Source organism: Ictidomys tridecemlineatus, chromosome 10, assembly GCF_052094955.1.
Source record: "Ictidomys tridecemlineatus isolate mIctTri1 chromosome 10, mIctTri1.hap1, whole genome shotgun sequence".
NCBI classification, from domain to species: Eukaryota; Metazoa; Chordata; class Mammalia; order Rodentia; family Sciuridae; genus Ictidomys; species Ictidomys tridecemlineatus.
The window spans coordinates 13236118-13262733 of NC_135486.1; the positions used below are offsets into that span (position 1 = coordinate 13236118).

Below are 26616 nucleotides of genomic sequence, written 5' to 3' on the forward strand. Positions count from 1 at the left end.
CATCCTCCCTCCGGAGGCAACTGTGAGTCACATTGGCACAGCAGAGTGTCGCCGTGAGCCTGGGCAGAACGAAGGACATAGGACGCACCGCTGCCTCCAGCCTTTGTCCACACCACGCTCAGCAACTTCTCCGCCTCTACTTGCGGGTGGCAGAGAATGCCGCAGTCTTTCTGACAAGGCCACTTCCTTGAGGCGGCGTCTGGGCACAGGCTGGCTTGAGCCGCTGAAGTCGCAGAGGGCGGATCCTCGTGGGTTTTGCAGGCCCTTGATCGCCAGCAGCACTGCGGATGCCCAGGCCCGGATGAAGAGGACCCCCCTTTGCCCTGGAGGAAGGCACAGTTGGGGACAAGAAAGGGACAGACGACCCCAGCACGGTGCCTGGGTATTGCTGAAAAGCGCTGGAGACAGGCGCAGAGCCAGGCTGGGAGGACGCAGCTGGCCTGGGATGGGAAGGTTAATGGGGCGACCTCAGGCCCTATGTTTGTGTGGCAGGAGCCGGGGACCCAAGAATGAGCTTTAGTGCATGCAGTGTCCCCATATCTCAGGCGAGAGAGGGAGCCACAGGCATGGCTTGAATTTTGGAAACCAAAGTAAACCTGGGAATCTGGGGACTGTGCAGTCGCTGTCCACCCCACCCCCTGCCTGCCAGCCTGCTTCACGCTGCTGGGACACAGCCCTGAATCCCTAGGGCAACTCTGGGGGTGAGGGCAATACAATACTTACCTTGGAGTTAGTCTGAAGAAGGAATCTGAGACACAAAGGTTAAATCACTACCCAAGATCCAAGATCCACAGCAAATAATTGCGGAGGCAAGATTCAAACCCAGTGGATTGCACCTCAACCGGAGGATCGCAGAACATTGCCTCCCTCCACCTCCTTAACCTGACAAACCCACATGTGGATGGGCCAAAAGAGCAATGCTGGAGGAGACTAGCACTTGACCAAAATAAAAAAAAAAGAGTGGACAGAGGCTGCAGAACAGAGCAGCTGGCCTAAGGCAAGGGCAGGTTCCGCCCACTCTGGTTGAGCTCTGGGGAGCTGAGGAAACCTCCCAGGCCTGGTCCCCAGGGAAAGACAGCCTAGATTCCCATCACCGAGAAGAGGTGCGGGACTCAGGAGTGCTGCAATGTCATGCCTGTGGACTTCCTCGTCCTCTGAGCGGGCTCCAGGTTGGGGATTACCAAGTGGGCATTTGGGGGCAGGGCTTCATCTCATTCACTTACTGTTCCCTTAAATGCTTATGGGGGGGTCTTTGCTGGGGTGTCCTTCCCCTTGTCTACCCACCACCACCTGGCAGCCTTCAAAGAGATTATGCTTCCTGTCTCGGGGAGCACCCAAGCAAGCCGACTCTGGCCCCCTCTCATTAATTTCCATAAAATCTTGTGCCCAGGGCTCTGTATGGTGACTCTCTTTAGGTCAAACTTACCTGCCAACAACTGGACTTCCCTGGTCCATCGGCCCGACCCATTTTCACCGCTCCCCCAATCCCCAGGCGAATTCTAGAGCTGTTCAAAAGGCCCGGCTGGCATTGAATCCCCTTCCCTCCCTTTCCCCTCCATCCTCCGTGAAGCTTCTTTCCCACAGAGCCAGAGCACCTGCTTACAAATGGCACCGCCTTCCTTGGCAGGCAGCTCTGCTCAGCTCTCTCAGGCTGTGGGTTTGGCCAGGTCGGAGTGCGGGCCCTGAGGAAGGGGCTGCTGGGACTGGCTCGGATACTCAGCCTGTAAAGCCAGGGCTTAACAGCTGCCTGCCAGTCCTGGAGGGTATTGCCGGCTGTCCTGTGGATGCCTGGCCACCCGCTGAGCCTGCCTTTGTCTCAGCCTTCTGCAACCTGGGCTCAGGCCCCTACCCACAATGTGGAACTGCCCTGAGGGCTCTGGCCTGGTGCCAGGCCTGGGGAGCGGACTGCTTTGCTCTGGGGTGCCCGCATCCCCAGCTACAGCTGTGAGAAAAAGGCAAGCCGGCATGCCCCAGGCCACAATGGAGGCACCAAGGCAGGAGGCCCCATTCTACTGGGGACAGAAAGGCTTCCCTGGAGAGCCAGCTCCATGCCCTGTGGCCCCCAAGCTCACCAGCCTCCCCCTGCTCCAGAGTTAACTAGGAACAAGGAATGCTGGCAGGAGCCGAGCTTCTGGCAGCCTTCAGATGCCAGTTTTGGTTCTCATCCTGGGCACCCAAGACGTCTCTAGGCTTTTCTGGGTTTATACAATAGAGTTTGGCTCACTTATTTTGCTTAAATCTAGCCAAATAAATAAAAGCTTCAAAACGTGTTATCAGTTAGGATGACTTGCCCAAGATCCTGGACCAGGTCAGCAGATTTCCTGACTCTACAATGGGCTTAAAAAAATTGAGACATGGTCAAGTCCAAGGTAACTGGTATCCATGCTATATCCCGGCACTGCTGAGTTCTACGCCTTAATCCTCCACTAATGTGCACAGCAGCTTTGATGCCTCCTCCCCCTCGGCTCTGTGCAACCACTGCTCAAGTTAGAAGGATGGCTGAGAACCGCCCCCACCACTGAAATCAGTCTCAAGGAGGAAAAGGTCAGACCTGGGTTCCAAGTCTCTCTTGTGCTTACTGTTGTTTCGGAGTTACTTCACACCTTACTTTTCAGGTGTAAAACAGGTCTCCACAGTTGTGTACCTCATAGGTTGTGAGAATTAAGGGGAAACTATAGCCTTGCTGAAAAGACCTGCCAGGCCACCAAGTGCCACCCAGAGGTACTAGCTCTTTAGATAGAAAATCTGAGAAACTAGCTCCTAAAAAAGACTGACGAGCTCCTCCCAGAGGCCAGCAGTCCAGTAAGGGGGAAAGGGGACCTGAGTCTCTTTTGTTCTAGTCTCTGTGCTCCCCACACTTTGTCCTACAGAAACCCCATTCTGGCACATCTTGAATGTGTGGTGTGGCTGGAGTCCCAAGCTTGGCCAGAGGAAGCAGAGTTCCTACTTCCCATCTTCCTGCAGCTGCCCACTGCCTGACCCCGCAGACAAGTGGGAGTTCATCAATGGGGGCAGGAGAACAGGGGCCTGTGCTTGGATATGCAAAAAAAAAAAAAAAAAAAACAAAACTAAGAACAAAAATGAGAAACAACGACAGAACACCTGAGACAAAGTTTAAGGTCTCTCCATTTTTCTTTAATACTGAACAGTATTTTTCATACAGTTGTAACATGATCTCAAGAGAAGTAAGAAATATTACCGATAGACTTCGGGGTGTAAAAATATCACTCTTAAGGGTGGCTAGTTGAGTTTTTGTTTTGTTTTACCCAAGTATATTTTTTCAAGTTTTCAAGTTTGCAGTGTCATAAATTTTAGGATTACAATCAAAGCTGTAGATGTTTTATTTTGCAGGGATGCTTTCCTGTAGCCTGAAGTCCGAGATCCTGTGGCAGTGGTTCTCAAACTCAAGCATGCACTGGAACCCTCTGGACAGCTTGTTAAGACAGTACTGACCTCCAGACTTGCCGATTCAGCAGGTCAGAGAGGGGTCTGGGAATGTGCATTCTAACAAGTTCCTGGGTGATGCTGTAGCCACCCTGGTCCCATACCACCTCAGAGGGCCACATATAAAGGAAACAAATCTAGCTGTGGTCAAGGCTGGGTAAACTTCCAGCCTCTGGCTCTGGCCCCTTCTCACCATCTCAAGGGAAGCTGCTCAGGTGTCTGCAGTTCTAACCTGACCCCATTCCCTTAGTGTGCACCTTCCAGTTACTTAAAATTAAAATGCTGCAAGGTTATTTATGCGTGGATAATATATAATGATTGATTTCTGCTGAGCTTTGCCTATCTCTAAATCATACTTATTTCTAATAACAAATAAGCCAAGGAAAAGCCCATTTCCACTTATAAACTTGGAACCCTTCATCATTTAGAGCTGGGGTCCCTTGGTCCTCCCCTCAGTGGCTTCTCGGCCCCCTCACCCTGGGTACTCTCTCAAGTCTGTCCGTGGAGAGCTGGGCCCACTCTTGGCCAGTTACAAAGTCATCGCAGGAGCTTAAAAGCAGTTCCAAAAGCTTCTCTGGGGTCCTGGCTGTCCTCCCCTCATCCCAGAGGACAGGATACGCACTGTTTGCTGGGGATAGAGACATTGGCCTCTCCCAAGCTGGACCTCAGCTCGGGGACACACCTCCCACTCACAAACGGCATCTCAGCGGGATCTACATTCTGTGGAGCTGGGCAAACAGCCCTGGGCTTGATCCCACCCCAGGGCTGCAGCTGCCACCGAGGCCAAGGAGCAGGGCCTGAGAGCAAACAAGGAAGCTGACTGGCCTTATTTTAACATCCCCTGAATAACCAATGTCTCGGAGTCTGACAGCTCGTGACCTTAAAAGAAAATCTAATACCATGCACTGTTCTCAGGAAGGTCTGGCTACAGTCGGCAAACCAGGGCCAGGAGACGTTCACGTGAAGCCCAAGCAACAGGCAGGCGTTCAGGACAACGCGGTCTCAGCACAGTGAACATCTACGCAGCCACAGGGAGGGCATCTCTGGACAAAGGTCACATCCAGAGGAAAAGAGCACCACATGTTAGTTTATGGCAGAGGGAAAACAAGTTTTTTCCTCTCCAACCACTTCCCCAACAGCTGAATTAGTGAAGAGACCGCAGTATACAAAGAGCTCCCAAATATGTCTAGGTCACTACAACCTAGCCTCGGTGCCACTGGAACTTTCAGAGCTTCTGTATTCAAAAGGAGAAAAAAAATCACATAGTCTACAGCGAAGTGATGTGCACAAGTCAGTATCCAATGACCTCTGTCACCAAAGTCCACCTCAAGTGCCGTAACTTGTTCCACAAGCTGTGCGGGCGCCCGGTGGCCAAGTCCAGAATGCAGTGCACCCCCATGCACACTGGGGTGAGCTGTTATTGTTCATCTGCAACAAGATCACACTCAGTGATCCCGGGTCCCTCTGAGTTGACCCTCTAGAGGGTACAAGGCAGGTCTGCTCTGTTGGCATTTCTCTGCCTGAGTCACCAAGCACCAGGCACAAGGCTCACTCAGAGCTGCCTGGGGCTGAGGGGCAGCTCTACTCCCTATAACACTCTTGCTTTTTGGACCCAACACCAGAGGCAGTTCCCAGTGAGCATTGCCAACAAAACAGGTGACAGTGGCGCCCATGTTTACAAACAGCTGACCAATGTGGCCACACCAGAATCAGACCATTGAAGCATATTTTCTGAAGGGCAACTGGACGTTAAAAGACCACCTCCTCTTACCAGGCTATCCGGGGATTCAACTTGCCCGACTGGGAAGGAAGGCCCAGGAGGAGCAAGGTGCCTGGCAAGGCCTCTCATCGGGTCCCATCTTTAGTGCCCCCTCCACGGCAATGGAGGGGGAGATACATCTGAGAGGCCTTTGGTTCACCTTCTCTCTAGGCAAAGAACATTCCTTTGGGAAAAAAATATTCTTGAAAACTTGGGAGGGAAAGAAATGCCGGTGAGAAAAAGAGAACTACAGGCTGCACATGCCATGTTTTAGCGCGTGGTTTCCAGACAGCCACTTGTTTTGCTTACAAATTCACCTTGTGGTACCAGGTGGAGCTGAGCAGTGCACCATCCACACAGCTGAAATGCAACTCAGGGTCGTCATTTGATTTCTTGATCTTCATATGCTCCAAATTCTTCAAAAAAGTAACAGGCAATAGATGTCCCTCTGGTCTCACTTTATAGCCAGGGAAATTACCAAAAGAAAAATCTTGGCTCCACCACCTTTACTTACAGAAGGTAAAATACTTAACAGAGACAGATTTCTGTTGGAGTTAGACTCGATTTCTTTTCACAGCCCTTAATCTCACGAGGTGAGAAGGCATGGAAGTTGCCAAGTTGTTGGCTACCAGACCCATCAGTCTGTTTAACTCTGGCTAAGAGCAGAGAATAATGGGCAAGTTACCAAGTTTCCCCCCTTCAGCTCTGGTGTGAATTCTGAAGTTGTGCAAGATCCTCATGTAACACACACACACACACACAGACACACACACACACACCACTGCAATTCCATTTGCCACACAGTCCAAAGCAAACGTAGCACTGTGATTTTTCACAGTCCTCACAAAGACAGGAACACAAATTAGAGGACTAGAAACTGAAGGTGTTTTGGTTTTCCAGCTGGACTCACCCTCGGGCCAACTCTCGGTGGTCCATTCCCACCTGGCCTCCAGACCGCTCACGTAAATGTTCTTCTCACAAACATAGATGTTTATGAGCTCTCTGAGCTCCTTCGTGTGGAGGCTGAAGGGAAAGAGCCCGGGCTGCCAGCAGGAGGCACTCACAAGCAGTGAGGGTGTCCCTATCGCTCCCTTCCCCCGCCTCCCGACCCTGGGACAGAGTGAAGGGAACACTCTGCCCTTCACTGCCAGTGCAGGGGTCTGTGTGGGGGCCCTTCCAAGGAAGGCTGTTCTGCGGGGACTCTCAGCCCGCACAGCAGGGTCAGGCTGGCTCTAGGTCAGTCTAAGGTGGGGGTGGGAGTGCCCTGCAGGGGGAACCTGTATTTAAGTTGATTCTCCCTCTCCACGTTCCCTACTCAGCTTCACCCCAACACATCTCAGCCACCGTTCGGCAATCACCTTCCAACAGCGAGATCAAAATGCCAATGCAAAAGAATGGAACAACATGCTGCCCGGGGCCACCACGCTTGGCCCTAAACTAACGGGAGTGTCTTACTCATTAAATGACCAGGCGTGTTCTACACAGGCCTTACTGTACTGACCAGGGTCTGGTGACAGCAGGAGAATAGCAAGGCTTTTGAACAGGGGACCTTGTCATTCTCTGAGGTGCTACTTCTCATAATGAGGAGTGAGCAGAACGGTGCTTAAACAAGGTCCCACTTATTTTTAACACAAGACTTCTTAATGCAAACCTAAGGACCATCCCTGGTCTAAGTTTATAGAAGACTATCTGAATAAGTCTTAAAACTTTTAAAACATAAATAACCAGATATCCTACCTTTGAAGCCCTTTGTAACAGTCTCTTTTTTTCCTAATTTAAAAAGAAATAACTTATTTATATATCAAAATTTGAGTTGAGTGTAAACATGGATGCCAACCACCCTTTCAGTTTTATAAATTTGCTTTTAGCTTTCATTAACAGGCAGATTTCCTTACCTACCATGCTCCTAAACAAGATAGAATATCCTTCTTTAAAAATTGTTACAAATATTTATTAAAAAGTGCAATTCAAAAGTTAGCTGGGCAAGCGCACTTGTTGCAAAAAATCACAAAAAAGGGGAACCTCCCCCCCCAAAACCAATCCACAAGAAATACACACAAAACAAGAAAAGTAAGAAAAAAGTTAGGGTGCCGAGGAAAGCACAAAAAGACAAGGAAAGGAGGAGGCCAGGCTTCAACTCTGCCCGGGTGCTACTGCTCTTTCCAAGTGCAAAGGCAGCGGCGCCCAGAGGCCAGCAGCCCCTGGGGCCCAGCTGCAGCTCTGGGTCCAGCTGTTACTGGAACATCAGCTTATGCATCGGGGAAGCTATAAAAAATATCCTATATACATGTGCGCATTCGAGGCTTTTAAAGCCATCAGAAGCTTGAAGTGTAGTGTCTCAGCAGCTTCAGCTACTTAAGCTCAATTAAAGCATCTATCATTACATTTGGATTGGCTCAGTTATTAGAATGGATGATCCAGTCAAGCTGACATCTTCAGGAAGAAAAGAGTCAGGTTCACTTACCCGTCTCGCCATTACTCACAGGGTAAGGGAAATCTGGCCCAGAAATAGCCTTTTTGGGTCAAGATGGTTTCTGCGTAAATGTAATAAATGTACTAACCACTCCAACCCCATCCCCCAATGGAGAGTGCCACCAGAATAAAATAAGTGTCAGTGAGGACAAGCCAGCATCCTAATCCATTTGAGTGCGTTTCTGCACTGTTCAGCAATGATGTATTCAAGGGTTCCCCTAAAAATGTAAGTTGCACCTCTGGGAAGAAGCCCCGGGACAGCAGTGTGCGAAGAGCAGGTCTGGCCCCCCCACTGGAGACACCGTCACCCCTTCCCTGGGCTGCGCCAGAACAGGTCCTGCTGCGCCTTTTAATTGCTCTTGTCCATTAAAGCCAAAGGCTGTTAGCAACCCCAAGCCTCAGGGTGTCTCACTGTTTCCATTAGTTTTCCCACCACACAAAAAAAGCACCTGGAAAAGCAATTTTATCTCAGCTCTGATCCCTGAAAAATGAAACACGGCATTTGCACTCACAAACTGCTTCTGAGCCTTCTGTCCTCGTCAACAACCAGCTCTCGGGGAGTGAGAAGTGCTCTAGCGATGAGAAACAGCCCGCCCAGGCCACCTCCTCGACAGGGATCTTTTGATGGACAGCAGAAGGAAGGAGCTGCCAGAGACGGGCGAAACGGGCTCTGCCGACCCTTCCCGGCAACTCAGTCCCTCCTCAGGGAGTGGGGTCCAGCAAGGCAAAGCAGTGGCTAGTGGCCCCCAAACAGGACGGGCAGCAGGGGTGTCGTCCGACAGGAGTGCAGTCCCTCTTCCTCTTCTCGCCAGTCCTGCCAGCGCGGAAGGGAGGGGCGTCTGGCGGTGGAGTCGGGAGGAGTGTGTGCCCAGGGCACTGCCCCTGCCCCGGCTCCCAAGCAGGAGGAACCTGGGCCACGGGCGCCACCATCACAGCACCAAGAAGAGGATCAGCACGACCAGCAGGATGGCGAAGAGGACAGCGATGGCACACCACTGGCGCCGATCTGAAAGGCAGGGCAGGAGGATTAGCCCTCCTAGGGCTCTGTGGCCCCAGACACGGGTGCAGGGATTAAGGCAACGGGGCAGAGGACCTGGACCCTGCCTGGGTGCCTGGGATGCTAATAGTGCTCTGGCCTTGGGCTGCGCTTAAGGCTCGTCCACAGCTTTGCCAGTCCCCTGAACATGGGCCTGGTAATAAGTACGTGCTCTGAGTCCAAGTCTTTAATTAAAATCCGTGGCTCTTAGCTTTTTTCTGGGGGTTAGTACATCCCTGGAAAAGGTGCTGGAGTTGGCATTACAGATCAAAGCCTGTCTGCTTTAATCTCTCACCAAAGTCAAGTCATTTAATTCAACAATGATCATGCTCTTTTCTCAATGAGAGGGTGGAAGGGAGATGAAAGCTACTGCTGGTCACTTCAGGAAATGAACAGCTGAAAAAGCTGCTCTCCAGTGAGAGAGTAGGATTAATTTCACACCATACCAGTCAAGGAAGACGTAAGATTACTTACCAGTGACTGTGATAAAGTAATTTATATGGCTCATCTGCAAGTTCAAGTGGAATGCCTTTTCTGAAACCTTCTACACTGCCAACAGGTTAGAACTGCAGGCACAGAACACGGACCCGAGTCCCTCTCAGTGGCCGAGAGCAGGGAGGGAGCAGGCCAGAAGAACCCGGGCCGCCTGTGGTCCATAACTCTACACCAACTGTAGCTACAAGGGGACAGTCACACAGTGCGCAAGCACGGAACACAGGAGATGCCATCATCATCAGGAGGCTTCCTTACCAGGGGAGAACCAGCTGGCCCTCATAGGTGAGCCCTGCTACCTTCCACAAAGGGTCTGACTGATGGAGAAGAATTTCATTAGGCATGAAGAGGCAGCTCAATCACAGGAGTAAGAGTTCCATCTGAGCAGCAGGATAAGGTACATGGATTCAGTAAGTTTACTGGAAAGCCCACAGGCCTTAGCACACCAGAGACCTAGGCTGCAATGAGGGCTGGATCTAGGAAAACAGATGGCAAATGGCAAACATCACCACAAAGCAAAACATGCACTTAAAGTCATTTTAAATGTCATAGATATAAAAGTCTTAGAACTGGCCAAGAGAACTGCCAAAGACACTAGGTAAACACTAGTAAGACACTGGTATTGTCTTAGTGTGCACACCCTGTCTACCTCAGCCGTGCCAGGACCCACTAAGTAACCCTGGGATCAGGACCAAGATCCCAGGTCACCCACGTCTGTGCTGAAGACATGCTGCTCCAAAGGACGTGGGAGCAGGTTCAGCCTCCCACAGCCTGTCAGTGTGCTCAACTAACACATCCATGGTCAGGAAGGCTTATGTATCCACTTTCTTTCTTCTCTCTAGAGAGTTGAACTTCCAGTTTCCAGTCCAGCATGGAGGGAGCTTAGAAGTTAGCACTTTGTCCCATCAAGTAAAAAGCCGAACTGAAAACTGAGTAACTGCCTAGATCCATCAGACAAATAAGGCCACAGGGTAGAAGGCTGCCTCCAACACTGAGAAATCTACGGTAAACACAGAAAATCACAACAGAACAGAAATCCTCCAGCAGCAGCCTCCACTGGAACTGGTGCTCCGAGGGAAAGCTGAACTCCCATGGTCAACACTCGAAGCTCGGGGTTGCTAAGTCGCAGATGGAAGAGCCCCAGGGAGTCTCCTGAAAGGGACCTCCGCACTCCTCTGAGTTTTACCTCCTGAAGCTCAACCAGATTCTCACAGAAAATGTGGAGAAAAATCTCTTCTTGCTTCTGAAAGATGAAGGGGTAAAAAACCATTTAGCAATAAGCCAGAGAATCCTGTTCTTCACAGGACCATTCCATTTTTTCTGCACAAACTGTTTTACCAGAGCCTAACCTGTTGCGGTTTATCAGAACCTAATTACCAGGGAGATGGGAAATGACCAACTCCAATTCTAACCTAGGCTTCCTCAGAGCCTAACTATGATTTTCCTGTGTCACCTGGATAACTCCAAGTGTGGAAATGACTTAAGTTACAACAGCAAAGATGCTATCCATGAAAGAAAGAATTGATATCGGGACTTCACTAAAATTAAAAACTTCTGCTCTGTGAAAGACACTGTCAAGAGAACGAGACAAGCCACAGACTTGGGATAAAAAATTTGCATAAGACACATCTGGTAAAGGATTGTTATCCAAAATGCACAAAGAGGGCTGGGGTTGTGGCTCAGCAGTAGAACACTCACCTAGCACATGTGAGGCCCTGGGTTCGATCCTTAGCACCACATAAAAATAAATAAATAAAATAAAGGTACTGTGTCCAACTACAACTAAAAAATAAAAATTAAAAAATGCACAAAGAACTTCTAAAATTCAACAATAAGGAAACAGTCTGGTTTAAAAAAAAAAAAAAAAAGCAATAGATCTCAAGAGGTACTTCACCAAAGAAGATAACTAGATGTCTTTTCATTCAGCATCAGCTGTTACAAGGCAACATGGCAAATCTAGACAACAATGAGAAACCGCAACCCCATGTCAGAATGGCCAAAACCAAAACATGAGAATATCAAATGCTGGTGAGGCTGCAAAGCAACAGGAGTGCCTGGTGGAAACGCAAACTCGGCCGCCACTCTGGAAGACAGTTCACTGACTTCCCACAAAACCAAACATACTCCTGCCATAACCATGAAGCAGTGGTGCTCCCTGTTATTTACTCAATGAACTACAAGTCCCTACAAAAATCTGCTTATAGCAGCTGTATTCATAATTGCCAAACTTCGAAGTAAACGACGTCCTACAGCAGGTGATGCCTAAGTCAAATTAGTGCCCCATTATCCATAGTTTTGCTTTCCACAAATTCAGTTACCTCAAGTCAACTGTGGCCTGACAACCTTAAATGGAAAATTAAAGACATGAACAATTCATAAGTTTTAAATTACTTCCAGGTACAGTGGCACACTCCTGAAATATCTCAAGGACATGGGAGGCTGAGGCAAAAGGATTCCAAGTTTGAGGGTAGCCACAGCAATTTAGTGAGACCCCAACTCAAAATAAAAAATAAAAAGGACTAAGGACACAACTCAGTGATAAAGCAAAGAGTTCAATCTCTAGTATCAAAAACAAAAACAAACAGTTTTAAATCCCACTGTTCTGATTTCATGATGAAACCTCATGCCATCCTGCTGTATATCTTGCCCAGGGAAATGCATTACTCCTTTGTCCATCATATCCACACTGTATATGCGACCCTCCTTTAGTCACGTAATAGCCATTTTGGTTATCAGAACTGTAGTATCTCAGTACTTGTGTTCAGATAACCCTCCTTGTAGCAGTCTCATGTTATGTAACATTGCCTGGGTCACCCACCTCACTTCATCAATCATATAGGCCCGTATCATCTCACATCACTGTAAAAATGGTGAAAACCATACAGAAAATTTTAAGAGACCACAGTCATACAACTATTATTATAGTATATTTTGTAATGATTCTACTTTATTATTGATTATTGCTGTTAATCTCTCCAGTGCTTGATTTGAAAACTGAACTTCATCACAGGTGTTACATACAAGGGTAAACAGTGTATATGGGGGTTAGTACCATCCACGGTTAGAGGACCCCTGGGGGTCTGGGAACCTATTAAGGCAGGAATGACCTGTAAACTGTGGTACATCCAGACAACAGAAAACTATTCAGTGCTAAAAGAGAAATGAACTATCAAGCCATGAAAAGGCATAGAGAAAACTTAAACGCTATTACTAAGAGTGAGAAGCCGATCTGAAAACGCTCTGCACATCTGACTCCAACTGTATGCACATCTGACTCCAACTGTATGCACACTGGAAAAGGCAAAACCATGAAGACACTAAAAGGATCAGTGATTGCCAGGGGTTAAGGAGGAGGGAAGGATGAACAGGAATCAAAAATCAAACCACATGAGCTTCCACCTCACCAATGACAATGGCTATTATAAAAAAGACAACAATGACAAATGGTGGCAAGGAGAAAAGGGGAGCACTCACCTACTGCAGGGAATGTGAATCAGCACAGCAAATGTGCAAATGGGAAGGAGGTTCCTCAAAAAAATTAAAAATAGAGCTACCTTGCAACCCCGCAGCCTCCCCTCTGGGTCTATGCCCAAAGGAGATGAAATCACCATGTTGAAAACACAGCCGCACGCCCAGGGCACTGCAGCGCTATCCACAACAGCCAGACGGAGAATCAACCTAAACGTCCATCAACAAACAGAGATAAAGAAGATGTGGTACACCTGCGAGATCCAACACTCTTCAGCATGAGATCCTGCCTCTTTGGACCTGCAGGACACTATGTTGACTGAATAAGTTAGGTTCAGAAAAATAAACACTACATCACCTCACTCATATGTGAAATCTAAAAAAGATCTCATCACAGTAGAGAGTAGAACAGTGGTCACCAGAGAAAGAGTGGGAGATGGGAGAGGTTGGCCAACACGGACAAGGTTGTACTGTTTGGCAGGAGAACTAAGTTCTAGGGTTCTACAGCACAGAGGGTGAATAGAATTAACAACAGTGCATCACACAGCTCAAGAGAGTCAGGAGAGAGGATTGTGAATGTACCCACCATAAAGAAATAACACAACTTCAAGGTGATGGACATGCTAAGCACTGAGGGGACTCACTACCCCAGGCATATGACAATCAAAACATCACACTGTACCTTGTAATATGCACAAATATTATGTATCAATCAAAAGTTAAAAGAAAAAAGAAATTTTAGGGTACTGAAACTTCTGTATACGATGGTAGATACAAGTCATATTTCTGTCAAAATCTGCAGAATGAACACCAAAAATCACCCTAATGTAAACTATGGATTCTGGGGGTGATAATGATATCTCAATGTAGGTTCGTGGATTTTAACCAATGTAGAACTGTGGTATCAGAAGTCAAGAGAAGCTTGGTGGAGGGAGGAGGGGTTATAGGGGAAATCTTTGTATTTTCCTTTTCATTTTGCTGTGAACATAAAACTGCTTTAAAATATAAAGATTATTGATTAAAAAAGAGAAACAAATATTTTCAACAATTTAAAACCACTCCCGTTAAATGGTTAGTTCATACTCTCACTGGGCAAAAACACAGAAGGTAACTGCTTCCCCTGCCCCAATCTCCACACACCTCCTGTGCGCGGGGTGGGTGGGCAGCACCAAGCCATCCTTGGTGCGTGATTCCCAGAACCAACTCAGATTCCCAGTTTCTGGCTTCACATTAGCCTCTAGCCAGATTCCTACCCTCCCCAGTCACTTTCTTTTCTACAACCACATTAAATAGGGTTTTCCTCAAGTGAAAACACAGAGCACAAGAGCTAGCACAGCCAGGCCTGCTCTTTTAAAGCCATTTTCCTTTGAAGTGGTTAAGCTGCTTCTCTGAGGCATGAACTAGGTAACTCCAGGGAGCTGCTGCCCTAGCGGACTCCTCCCAGCGCTTCTTGCAAGGCTTCAAGCACAGAAGGAAGGGGCAGAAATCACAGGGGCTTTTGTGACCTCAAGTGAAAAGTTTAACCTGTGTTTTCTTCTTTCTTCTTCTTTTTTTTTTTTTTGTTGTTCATGTTACGCCCACACCCACACTGTACCCCTGAACTCTACCCCCAGCCCTCAATCCGCCTTGCAAGCACAGGGCCTGGTAGACAAAGGGGAATGAAGAGAAGGGAGGGGAGACGGACAGGGAAAGACAGCAGAGTGAACGGGACATCACTTTCCCGTGTTCATATGTGAATACACGACCAGTGAAACTCCACAACATGTACCACCACAGGAAGGGGAAGTCATGCTCCATGTGTGTGTAATAATCAGAATATATCCTACTGTCACGTGTAACTAAAAGGAACAAATTAAAAATTAAAAAAAAAAAATTAAGAGGGGAACAAAGGGAACTCCAAAGGTAGTTGTTCTGGCTTCCTCTCTTGCTCTCCAAACACTTTCCTCTGTTAAACAGAAAAGATGAACGACAGAATGTTGGGAAGTAAGGTGAGTGGGGGGGGATTCTCAGTGTCACTTAAGAATATTCTTCTCTGGCAGAAAAACGATAAAAGTTAGTGTTTCTCTTGAGTCATTCAAATAAGTGAGTGTAGGCTCTGGGCTGACTTCTTCGTGAGCAGGGGTGAGAGCTCGGCCTTGAGCACTGTGAAGGTGTGTGCAGGGCTGCCTCATCACACTCTGGTGAGTAGATTTGATTTAAAAGCAGTGAGCGTCATCAAAAGTTAGAGGGGAATAGAGGCAAGTACAAACTGCCTGCTCCACAAATTGGAGCAGACCCACCTGCAGGAGGCGGCCCTGGAGTGTTTCTCTTGGTAGTGAGCAAAAGTGAAAGGAAACAGGGGCGACCCATCCAAAGTGAAGAGCTTTCAGGACAACTGCTGTTTCTGGGCTCTTTTTCTTGTGCAAATATAATCAAAGTTCTCACTCTGCTTCCCAAACTTCCCCTTTGGAAGAAGACAGAATCAAGCACAAGCAAGACCAGTGCTGTTCGTACCCACAGAGGCGCTGACCACAGGGCGCTATTCAGACCAGGAAGGCTGGGGACAAAGACAGTGCATCTTTGTTCACTTGCCCTTCCCAACAGGGCTGGCGCTGAAGTAGCTACTTGACTTCACAACTAACACATAACACTGGTGAGGAGCCACTGTTTAATCTGCTTGTATACTTCATTAAAACTTTTTTTTGTTTTAAGTGGAGGGTGGGAGAGGAGAGAACAGAGGGAATAAAAAAGAAGACGCTGCCAGCCTTTCTCTAGGCATGTGACCGATGCATGAAGCTGGTCCTGCTGCCGTTTATACACAGCTGCAGACAAGGAAAAGCCTGCTCTAAGCAGAAAAATACTTGCCCCTGGAGAGAAAGAAGGAAATAACTAGATTTCCCTTTGTTTTGGATTTGACAGGTCCTCTGCTTCCTAGGACCATCTGGTGCCTTAGGTAATTTTTAAAGTTTTCATAAGTACTAATATGTAGTAGACAATGTTAAACACTTCTATATTATTAAATTTCACTTAATCCTCACAAGTACTTAAGAGGTAGGAATGAACCCTTTTTGGGGTGGGGGGCAGGCTGCTGAGAATCAAACCCGGGGCCTTGCACATGCTAGTCAAGTGCTCTGCCACTAAGCTGCATCTCCTGCCCTCAGCCTATTTGCAAAGATAAAAACTGAACCCAGAGAGCCATTATGTAACCTGGCTATGCCTTAAACTGCTGCAAAGTAAATGCGCATGTGTACTTAGGGCTTATGTGTCACATGCACCTCATAGCAAGAAATTAAAGAAGAATGAGGTGTCAAGAAACAGGAGCTCGGGGCTGGGGATACAGCTCAGGTGGTAGAATGCTTGCTTCGCATGCACAAGGCCCTGGGTTGGATCCCCAGCACCACAAAGAAAAAAAAAAGAAAGAAAAAGAAACAGGAACTTCTAATGGGTTCTGTGATCCACAAACACTAAAATTACCTCAGGGAGTCTCTCCAACCACCAAGCCACCTCTACCAGATAAAGATGATGTTGGAGATTTTTATTGTTTGTTTGTTAAATATATTACTTCCCAGATAATAGGGGAGGTGGTTTCTAGTAGTCAAAAAATATAAAGCATCATTGGAATATATCTTCCTATCCAGTAACCGATTTGAAAACTGTTACTCCTTCGTCCTCATCCTCTGGTATAAATTTGCTAGGACATTTCATTGTGAATTTAAATACAACAATTTAAATTAAATCTACAAGGCCATCTTACTCTGACATAGTAGACATTTTTCTATCAGTGAAAGAAAGTTCCTAGAAAATAACTGGCTTATTTATTGCTTTAAATAAGTTCCCTATTTTGGCAAGGAAATAGGAAAAAAAAAAAAAAAGGATTTCATAATTACAAAGAAAGTTGCCCCACTAAAAGAAACATCACCAAACGTCGCAGGGAGGGTCACAAGGCCCTTTTCCCAAATTAGGGGTACAAGCAGAAGCTGAGGCCTCTGTATTCCTGTCTTTTATTCTCTGATCCTAAGGCACCTCAAACAAATGTTCCACAGGAAAGGGGTCTTCGTGGACATACCTGTGAGGGGACCCCAGAGCACTTCGGAATTAAATATGGATTCATGAGATTTAAACATACATACCACTGGTCATGTGAGACACTTTTGCAAGTTTCTTCATCACATTGTCTAGCCGAGACTGAGTGCTCTCCAACTCGTGAGAGAAATCATCCAACATGCTAGAAAGAGGAGGCAGAAGGTTGGTGATATGCACAAAACTCCGCAAGGCACCAACCATGGAATTACATCAGGATCTAGGTTCCATTTCAGCCAACTTAAAACAGGCCACATTGGGATTCAGTACCCAGTCTATTATTCAAAAATCCTTGGGACAAGACATGCTTCTTTTGATTTTGGAATTCTGGGAGTTTATAAAAAGATAAGTTATATATGTACTATTAGTCAACACCCCCAGCCTGGTCTGAGGCATGCCCCCCACCCCCATAATCAACACATTTCTTTCTTTTTTTTTTTCATTTTTTTGTAGTTGTAGATGGACAGTGTGCCTTTACTTTATTTATTTATTTTACGTGGTGTGAGGATCAGATCCAGTGCCCTACACATGCCAGGCAAGCACTCTGCCACTGAGCTACAGCCCCAGCCAACACATTTATACTCTGTGGAGAAAACTATGAAAATTCACAGGTGTAGTCAATTCAGACGAGGTTTTCTGTAAGATGAGCATGCTGCATATTAAAAAAGAGAAGCTTGATTTTTAGAGCTTTCTAGATTTCAGAACAGCAGGTACGGCAGCGTGGACCTGACTGCACAATACTACAAACTTACTGGCAGGGCCACAGGGCAGAATGCAACTCTGAGAAGTCAGATAGCCAGGCTCTGTCCTTCCACCTTGGTCAAGGTACCCTACAACTTTGGGGGGACTGTTTTCTCACTTGTAAAATTGGGTGATCCTATCTCATGGGGTACTTGTGAAAACCACATAAAATAAATACAAAAGCGCTGTGTGTCAACAAGGGTTAAGGAACGTACTTTAATGAGATATATTCTCCCTTAAATCCCTCTTTGCTTGATCATAATCAGAAAGCGTTGGCACCAACATCCCTGAGGGGCATCACCCCTCCCCTACTCAGGGAGCCACAGTTTCCTCCAGGAAAACCAGCTCCAGGAGACACTTTCCCTATTTGCTGGCCAATGTGCAGCAGGGAAAGCAAACACCAAAATCCGGTCCTCTTACTCCAGCAGCGCTTCCTCCATCGATCACCACACATTCCAGACCTCTCAGCTGTTGATTAGCCCATGATTATTCTGAGGCTAGAATTAACACACCAATTAGTACCAGGGGCCTGACTACAAAGGCCTTCTTAACTCTGACAGTGTCACTGGCAGCTAGAAACTGTTGGTCTTGGTGTGTGCCCAGAAAGGACACATGACAGTCCTGCAGGATTGAGACCATCAACTCCTCATTAAGTCAATTACTAAATAAACTCCACATCAACAACTAAATAAATTTGTGTTCCTTACCTGAATTCTCAAACTACAACATTTTTAGCTCCTCTTAGAGCCTGGCAGCACTGCAGCTCTGCAGCTGGCAGGCCTCTGTGGGCAGGGCCCAATGCTGAAAAACAAGAGCTACCTTTGTGTGCTGGGTACCACTTCTCTCACTGAGACAAAGCAGGCATGTCGTTAACCTTTAGCCAAGGACACCCACGGGCCAAGCGTCCAGTCCTGCTCTAACTCAACGCCTGCCAGCCGAAGGGCACTGTGGCACACATGACATTTTACAATTTCCAGGAGCCATGTTTAAAAAATAAAAACTGCTGAAATTAAGGGGCTGGGGTTGTGGTTCAGAGATAGAGCGCTCACCTAGCATGCACAAGGCACTGGGTTTGATCATCAGCACCACATAAAGTGAAATAAAAATATTGTGTCCACCTAAAACTAAAATATAAATTTTTAAAAAACTGCTGAAATTAACTAATAATCTTCTCTGTCTATTCCAATATGTGTAAAATATTACCATTTCAACATATCATTAATGCAAAAATTACTAATAAATTATTTTATACTTTTTTCACCTCAAAATCCACTGTGCACTTGACTCCTAGAGCACACCTCCATCTGACTGCTCACACTTCACCTGCTCAACAAGCACATGTGGGTGTGACTCGTGCTATTTTACTGGCACCATCAGCCAAGATTCATGTTTTTTCCTTTTAATTTACTTATTTTTACCAGAGTTACATACATACCTAGTTTAAAGAGATAAATGGTCCAAAAGCCTTTTTACAAACACCATGGTTGTTTTCTGTTCCCCAGGGCAGGTGCTTCCACCCCCTCACAGTCTTCTCTTGGTACATTCTCTATTTTTGGAAGTAACATCCTTGTACCCCAGGACCCTGACTTTTATTTTTATCTTCAGACTCTACCTGTTGGCTCAGCACTACCATAGAAATTAGCTCTCTTCCTATCTGACCTCACCTCTGCATCCTCCCCACTTCCCTCTGATTGTACAGTCACAGTTTGATTAGATCAATATTCAGCATTTACATTAGGACTACTGAATAAATGCTACCCATGGCTGGGGGCTGTGTGGTGGGACTCGGAGCTCAGCAGTGGTCACCTCTGGCTGAGGGTTCACCCTTCTCTGGCCTGCCAAGTCTATAACCAGCCTCTGCCTGCTTTCTAGGATCTAAACTGTTATGACTGTTTTATTTCATATTTTATGACCCCAATAAGTTTTAAGCCTTAAAAGAATTCCTTTGCTATTGTTCTAGTGGATTTAGTGGGAATAGAGAGGGGTGTGCTCAATTCACATCTTTAACTGGGAGTCTCAGGTTTTTTCTATTGTCTGTTTGCTTCACCAACAGACTACCTCAGGTCATTAATTCCTTCCCATCTCAACAAAGGAATTTAGAGTCTAATCTGTGTTTGACAGGAAGCAAAGTCTAGATTCCTGCTATTCCAACTGCCTAGCTGGTCTCCCTGCCTGGATCCACCCTGGGACACCACCTAAATCACACAGCAGCTAAGCCTCTCCAATACCTGATCCCACCTCACTCCCAAAGCCACCTCTCTGGTCTCCCAGCAAGCCCAACCCGAGAAGTCCTGCCTCCTTACCACCCAGACAGGCCTTTCCTGCTCCTGTCTGCCTCCCTATCTGGACTTCAGCCACTCCCTCTGATGCCCATGCTACAGACACGGAACCTCTCACTCCATTCACTCTCTGCCTCCAGATCTTTACAGGCAGGTGTTCTTTCTTCCTCCTGGTGCACGCCCCCTCACTGCCTTCTGGCACAAGCACGAGTCCCACCTCACCCGGCTATCTTCTGCCCAGTCTGCAGGTTTCAATTAAACCCTTCTTTCTCAGAGAATTTCAGCTAAGTCAGAGCACTCTAGGCAGCAGCGCTAGACCAGTCACAGGGAACTTCCTACTTCACTGTCAACACTTACCATACTGACTTCATTTAAACAATGTCCATTTCACTCAGGAAGTGGCCAACTCTCTGAATGGCAGACACAGTGTCTCTTCTGTTTGTGCTATGTACCCAGGGCCTGGCGTAGAACAGGTGTCCAGTAAGAATCTATAATGGATGCTTGTGTAATCTAAGACTGAGATAGGAGAGTTTTGAAATATCTTGATGGACTGTCTTGTTTCCCAGAAGAAAATTTGTAAAATGGTAAAAGTACTGCATGGTGGCATTTAAGAAGGTTGTTTTCGCTGGTCATGGTGGCACACACCTTTAATCCGAGTGACTTGGAAGGCTGAGATAGGAGGATTATAAATTCCTAGGCCAGTCTTGGCTATAAGCAAGACTCTGTCACAAAATAAAACCTAAAAGAGCTAGGATGTAGCACAGAAGTAAAGTTTGCTTGAAGTCAATCCTCAGTTAAAAAAAAAAATTTTTTTTTTTTTGCTATCATACTTTATAATGTAAAAGAGATTGGCCATTTAAAAAGTTATGTTTCCTTGGTCTGGGGCTATAACTCAGTGGCAGAGTGCTTGTCTCTCATGTGTGAGGCACTGGGTTTGATCCTTAGCATCGTATATAAAAAAACTAAACAAATGAAAGCATGCTGTCCATCTACAACTAGAAAAAAATAAAATTAAAAAAAAGTTATGTTTCCTTGATTTTTTGTTTTGTTTCTGAGAGGAAAATTTCCTTGCTAAATATAGAGTTAAATTTCTTAGTTTTTCTATTAAATTATGATTTAAGTTAAAGCAAAGTCCTGTCAATGCAGCAGTAGCCACGAGAAGACGGAGTGGCAGAGCTCCTAATGCCACCTGCACAGGCCTCCCTTTACACTGTCCATCCCCTTTGGAACAAAAATCTCCAGAGGTTACATCCCTGTTCACATTTGCATTCATAATCATGCTTCAAACATTTTCTCAAAGAAATTTGTTATCTGTTTTTGGCGGTGTTTAAAAATAATAACGATGCCTAAACCCTGCTGTAGATTTTATCTAAAGAGTTGCTTCTTTAGGGGAGGCTAGTCTACAACAGAATAAAAATGCAGCTATAAATAAAACAGCTTTTGGTTTTACAGTCACATAACTGCCAGGCCTTTGGGAGGTCTGTCCTATGAGATGGCTTTTTCTTCGGTCTCACTACAATGACGGGGTGCCTCGATACTCACACTGCCTGTTCCTCCAGCTCCCCTCCAATGCGCTGGGACATGTTCTTCAGCACCCCGATGCTGCCAGAGACCAGCTCCAACTGCTCATCCTGCTGTTCCACAATCAACTGGTGCCAGAGAAACGGGAAATAAGCAATTAAAATCCATCTTACCTGGTTCCAAGCCCAGCACTCTAGCAGCTGCTAGTTTCTCTGCCAGCTTGGGACAATTCACATTCAGAAGCAAAGCCCAGAAATCAAAGGACCAGACCGTCGCCTCTGAGAACACGCTGCTCAAAAGGCTGGATTGTCAAGCTACTGATATCTCCTGCTGATCCAACTTGTGAACAGTCAGCAGGGCTTGAAACCACCAAGAGAGATTTACTCTGGTTGGCTGAAGTCCAATAAAGGGACAGACAATGGCTGAAAACACACATGCAGATGACCACTGAGTCACGGGTATGATGGGAAGAGGAAGTCCACGGCCAGGATCAAGGTCTCCAACCACAACATACTGCCAGCTTAAATGCAAGAGAAACTGTCAAATCTCGGGATGTGGGAAAACTACAGTGTTTTTCTTCCTCCTCAAACACAATCTAGAGGAAGCCATATGGAAATGTTATCTCAAGGACAACTACTGAATGACAAATTAATGTTGACTTTTAATTGTGCTTTATACCCTCTCTTTCTATTAAAAAATGGCTGCTTGGAGGGAAGATACAGCTCAGTTGGTAGAGTGCTTGCCTTGCATGCACGAAGCCTTGGGTTCTATCCCCAGCTCCACAAAACAAAACCAGTTTATGTCTGGCTAAAAAATGGTTGCTTGGTTAACAGCAACTTGAGTAAACTACTAGTTAAGGAGACATACTAATGGAAACAAAAGAACACATAACCTACACATACACAAAAAACACAGAATTTAAGAGTCAATAGTTTTAATAGACCTGATCATCCAACCCCTAGATAGCTTTCTTTTAATAATCACAAATTAGAAGCACAGCATACATACAGTCACTTTCTCCTCCTCAACTTCCATCAAAGCAATTATTTTTCCTTGTAATAGAACACATTAATAATTTTCAGTGAAAATACAAAAACTCAATCTTTCTGAAAGGGTCTTCATTGACATGAACAAAAAAAAATGAGTGTATAAATAAGAGGTTGGGGAAAAGGTTTTATTTTATTTTTAAAAATCCTTGGCCTTGTCTTCCAGGGTTTTGTTTGTTGAAGTGCTGGAAGTCGAACTCAGGGCCTTGCGTGCACTAGGCAAGTGCTCTAGCCACCACGCTGCACCCCTGCCTTTCAGTTTTCATGTCTGTCTGCTTTCTATGAGACTCCTCAAGCGCGCTTCTCTGAATACTGTGCTCTAAAGGCTTTAAAACCCCTCGTGTATGTGATCATTACACAGTGGCACAGTCAACCGCGGGGCAAGCTCTGCTCAAACCTGCCTATCAGTAAGCAGTGTGGCCCCCTGGCTGGCGGAGGAGCCCGGGGAGGTATCCCACCTGCCACCTCCCCTCCTGGCGGCTGTTCTCAGGGTACCTGCTGCTGCGCCTGCTGCTCCTCGATGAAGTGGGAATTGGCTAAGTGCAGCTCTCGATCCAGGCGCCCGTACTGATCTGTGGTTCCTGTGCTCCAGGTCTGGCTGCCACTGTCTCCTAGCAGTGCCTGTGTGAACGGGGTGATCAGAGTGAGGAACAGCAAACAGGTACCATCTCTGAACAGTGAGGCATCAGGGTGACAAAGAGCTCTCACATTTCTCATTACCTGGGCCACACTTCTATGGGTGCCTGTGTGGTACAACTTCGGGACTGCCCTGAAGGGCCTTCTGTCTTCAAGCCCTCCCTAGGTCTGTCCCATTAAAATGCAAATAAGTGTCCACACTAACCCAACAAACAAATCTGTACATTGTAAATTGCCTCACAATTTAACAGCACTCAGTCCCTTACAACAGCTCTTCCAAGGACCCAGAGTTTCCAGTCAAACTGGTTTACAAATCTGGAGTCTGTTATTGAAGGAGGATCCAGGAAGCCTGGGGGCCTTGGGGGATGGGGATTTCCCAGGATGACGAGAAGGTCAACAATAGCCCCTCATACACAGAAGGCACAGAACCATCCATCTGCTGAACTCAGTCTCTGAATAAAACCCGACACTTCACTGGAACTGAAAGCTAGACTTCCCAGAGGATGCGGGGTTGCTCCCCAGGCAGCAGGACCACAAGGAGTCCTTGACACGGTGTTCTCCTCCAGGGTTTCTGGAGGCCAGGGATAGCTTTCCCCAGGATGAACTCAAAGGAGTTTATAACCAGAAATGGTTAAGTCTGAGAATATCTCGCTTATGTGAGAGGTCAGGAGGGAATGTGAGACCCCTTCCGACTGCTCACACCAGGACTGCTCTAAGACTCAGAAGATGCTGGTGACTGCAATCATTCCTCCTTGTGGAGTGGCCAAAGCTTTGTACTAGGTACTTTTTACCTCTGGCACTACTAAAAGCCTAACCAGTTACTTGATTCTCCCTCTGAAAGCCCCACCCACGCCTCTCTCCATTGGTCACTGACCTCCTCCTGACTTTCAGAAGTGAAGTCTACTAACAGGATACAGGGGCCAGGAGCGGGCAAAGTTCGGGATGCAGAACACCAACCTCTGAGGCTGTTAACAGAGGAGCGCCTGAGATACTTACTATGGAAGTTCTTGTTGAGATCTTTGAGGCTCAGGGTATCAGTCCAGTCAAGAGGCTGGATGTGACTGTCTCTGGAGTAAAGCAGACCTATGGCCTTTGGTGGTGGCTCTGCCCTGACCTGTTCTTAGGGATGTCAAGATTTAAAAGATCCGGCTCATTCTAATCCCAAACTCTAAGGACCTCTGTGGAGGACACTGGGGTCTCATGACAATTTTTTCAGTGTCAGAAAAAGGGTAGAGTGCACCACTGAGCTTTAGGCAGGGACCTGGGGCTCCGTAGGGCTGTGTACCACAGCCAGGGCTATGTTGTCCTCCAGTGTCCGTGGTCTACCCTTGGTGAGACATACATCATGTTGTTCAGAGTCATGTAGGTTTTATCGTGAAATAGCTTAGAGTTCATCAGTCTGATCCCCGGGAGTCTCATTCAATGGGAAAGAAGATGGAGGAGGCCGCAGCACTGAGCGATGAGCTTGCGGAGAGGTGGAGGCAATGCTGGTGAGGCTGCGAGTGGCACAGCACCTGGTACCTGGCACAAAGACCGACTGCCCACATGATGCCTGGAGAACCCTGGCCCCGCTGTTCCTCGAAAATAAGAGGCCCTGTGACCTGTCACTCAGACTAAAACAAGATTCCAAGTCGTGCTTGGAAAGGAATGTATGAATTCTCACTTCATTCACATTACTTCACCTAAACTACCCAGAGAATAAACACGTTAAGGACAGGCGTTACCTACTTCACTGTCACGACTACTTCAGGTATCGTCATTTAACTTTCCTATATGCTCATGTGCAAATGACAAAGGAATTCCCAAACTAGCCAGCTGTGGTCATTTATTAGCTTCTTTCTAGAGTTAGAGCCAGGTGGAATGAGCTAGCTAATGACTATTCCTGCCTGTACAAGAAGAAGGAGGAGGAGGAGGAGGGGGGGGAAGAGGGAGAGGGGGAGGAGGGGGAGGGGGAGGAGGGGGAGGGGAGGGGGAGGAGGGGGAGGGGGGAGGGGGAGGGGGGAGGAGGGGGAGGGGGGAGGAGAGGGAGAGGAGGGGAGAGGAGGGGGAGGAAGGGAGGAGGGGGGGAGGAGGAGGGGGAGGAGGGGGAGGGGAGGGGGAGGAAGAGGGGGAGGGGGAGGGGAGGAGGAGGGGGAGGAGGAGGGGGAGGAGGGGGAGGAGGAGGAGGAGGGGGAGGAGGAGGAGGAGGAGGGGAAGGAAGAGGAGGAAGAAGAAGGAAAAAAAGGGAGGTTGATAAAAACAAATCAAAACCCCCAAACAAACAAGACTTCAAACAGGAGGTCAGGTGATACTTGTTTTCAAAATCAAGTGTCTCAGCATACACCTACTAGGTATAAAGATTTATGTTATAAACTACCAATTCCTAATTAGTAATAACAGTGAGGTAATCCCAAGCTACAGGCTTCTAAATGGATTACTGGTAACTTTCTGGACTCTGAATAGTCATTCAAAGCAAATAATATCACTCTGAACAACCTTGTGATTTTCCATGAAATCTTTCTTACTCCTAAAGCAAAACAGATATTCACAATTTATAAAAACAATTTGTCAATAAAAATCATCTACCAGCTTACCAACAGGTTAAGGAACATTCTAACCACTGAAGGAATGTAAATCAAACCTGAATTTAAGTTCTAGGTGATGACTGTATATTTTTAAAAGGATCATATTTTAACAATTGGAAATGAGTTTCTTTCATACACCATGAGTAATTTCTTATCACCACTTAAAGAGATATTTAACTTAACACACATTTAAAGTTCTTCAAACGTCTTTCCATTAAATTTTAATCATTAAGTGTCTAGTGAGTTCTATGGGTAGGCAGGTAGTAGCAGCTAGAGATAAAAAACTCAAAACAACAATTTTCATCTCAAGGAGCTTGGGGTCCAGCAGAAAGAAAGAGAACAAGTAACTGAGGTCCTTAGAGGAAGCTGGTGTAGGGTGTGTTCAACAGGTGCAGAATAAACCCTGAATAAAGAGCTCTGTGGTTGAGTGCTGAAGGCGGATAAGCAGAGAGGAGCGGGGCTGGAGGTGGGAAGCCAACAGCCATGTTGGAGCAGCTGACTGGATGCCATGGTTAGACCATGTGTTAAACTCAGTCCCCAGGCCCCTGGCACTGCTGGGAAGTGGCAGAACCTTTAAGAGGTGGAACCTAGAGGCAGGTCTTCTGGTCACTGAGGAAATGCCCTTGAAGAGGATAGTGGAACCCCACCCCCTTCCTCTTTCATGTCCCAACCATGAGGTGAACAGACATGGCATGCTACCACCATGGCTGCCTTACCATAGGCCCAAAACCAAGGGAGTCAATGATTATAGACTCAAATTCCAAAACTGTGAGATAGAACAGACCTTTTCTCTTTATGAGCTGATCATCTCAGACATTTGTTATAGTAACAGAAATACAGACTGGTACACTAGACTTCCCCGAAATCTCCCCGTGTCACTCCAGGGTCTTGCTCTTTGTTATGTGATATAGAGACTGTCTGCATTTAAAACTCCTATGTCTAATCAAGTATTTTCTTTGACACTTAGATTTTGATGTCTTCTCACCTGCCTATTTTTCCTTTCAGCTAACGCCTGCACAGATGAAGTTGACATCTGATCCTTCATGTCCTAATGAGACAAAGAGAAGAACAAAAAGTGAATGAAAAATACTTTTAGCAA

The 26616-nt window shown here is 46.7% G+C and overlaps 1 protein-coding gene across 4 annotated transcripts in view; it reads right to left on the reverse strand.

Annotated features, from left to right (window-relative positions):
• Positions 1 to 3113: 3113 nt before the first annotated feature.
• The window catches only part of Stx6 (syntaxin 6), a 42870-nt gene continuing 19367 nt past the window's right edge, over positions 3114 to 26616 (reverse strand). The window contains exons 4-8 of one of the 4 annotated variants that reach the window (XM_005319734.5): positions 26503 to 26565; positions 22813 to 22938; positions 21293 to 21399; positions 16781 to 16875; positions 3114 to 8681 (exon numbers count right to left, since the gene is read on the reverse strand). In XM_005319734.5, coding sequence (XP_005319791.2) covers positions 8605 to 8681; positions 16781 to 16875; positions 21293 to 21399; positions 22813 to 22938; positions 26503 to 26565 — 468 coding nt within the window. In that variant the 3' untranslated portion in view covers positions 3114 to 8604. The other 3 variants (XM_021722593.3, XM_078022431.1, XM_078022432.1) reach the window with 3 other exon arrangements.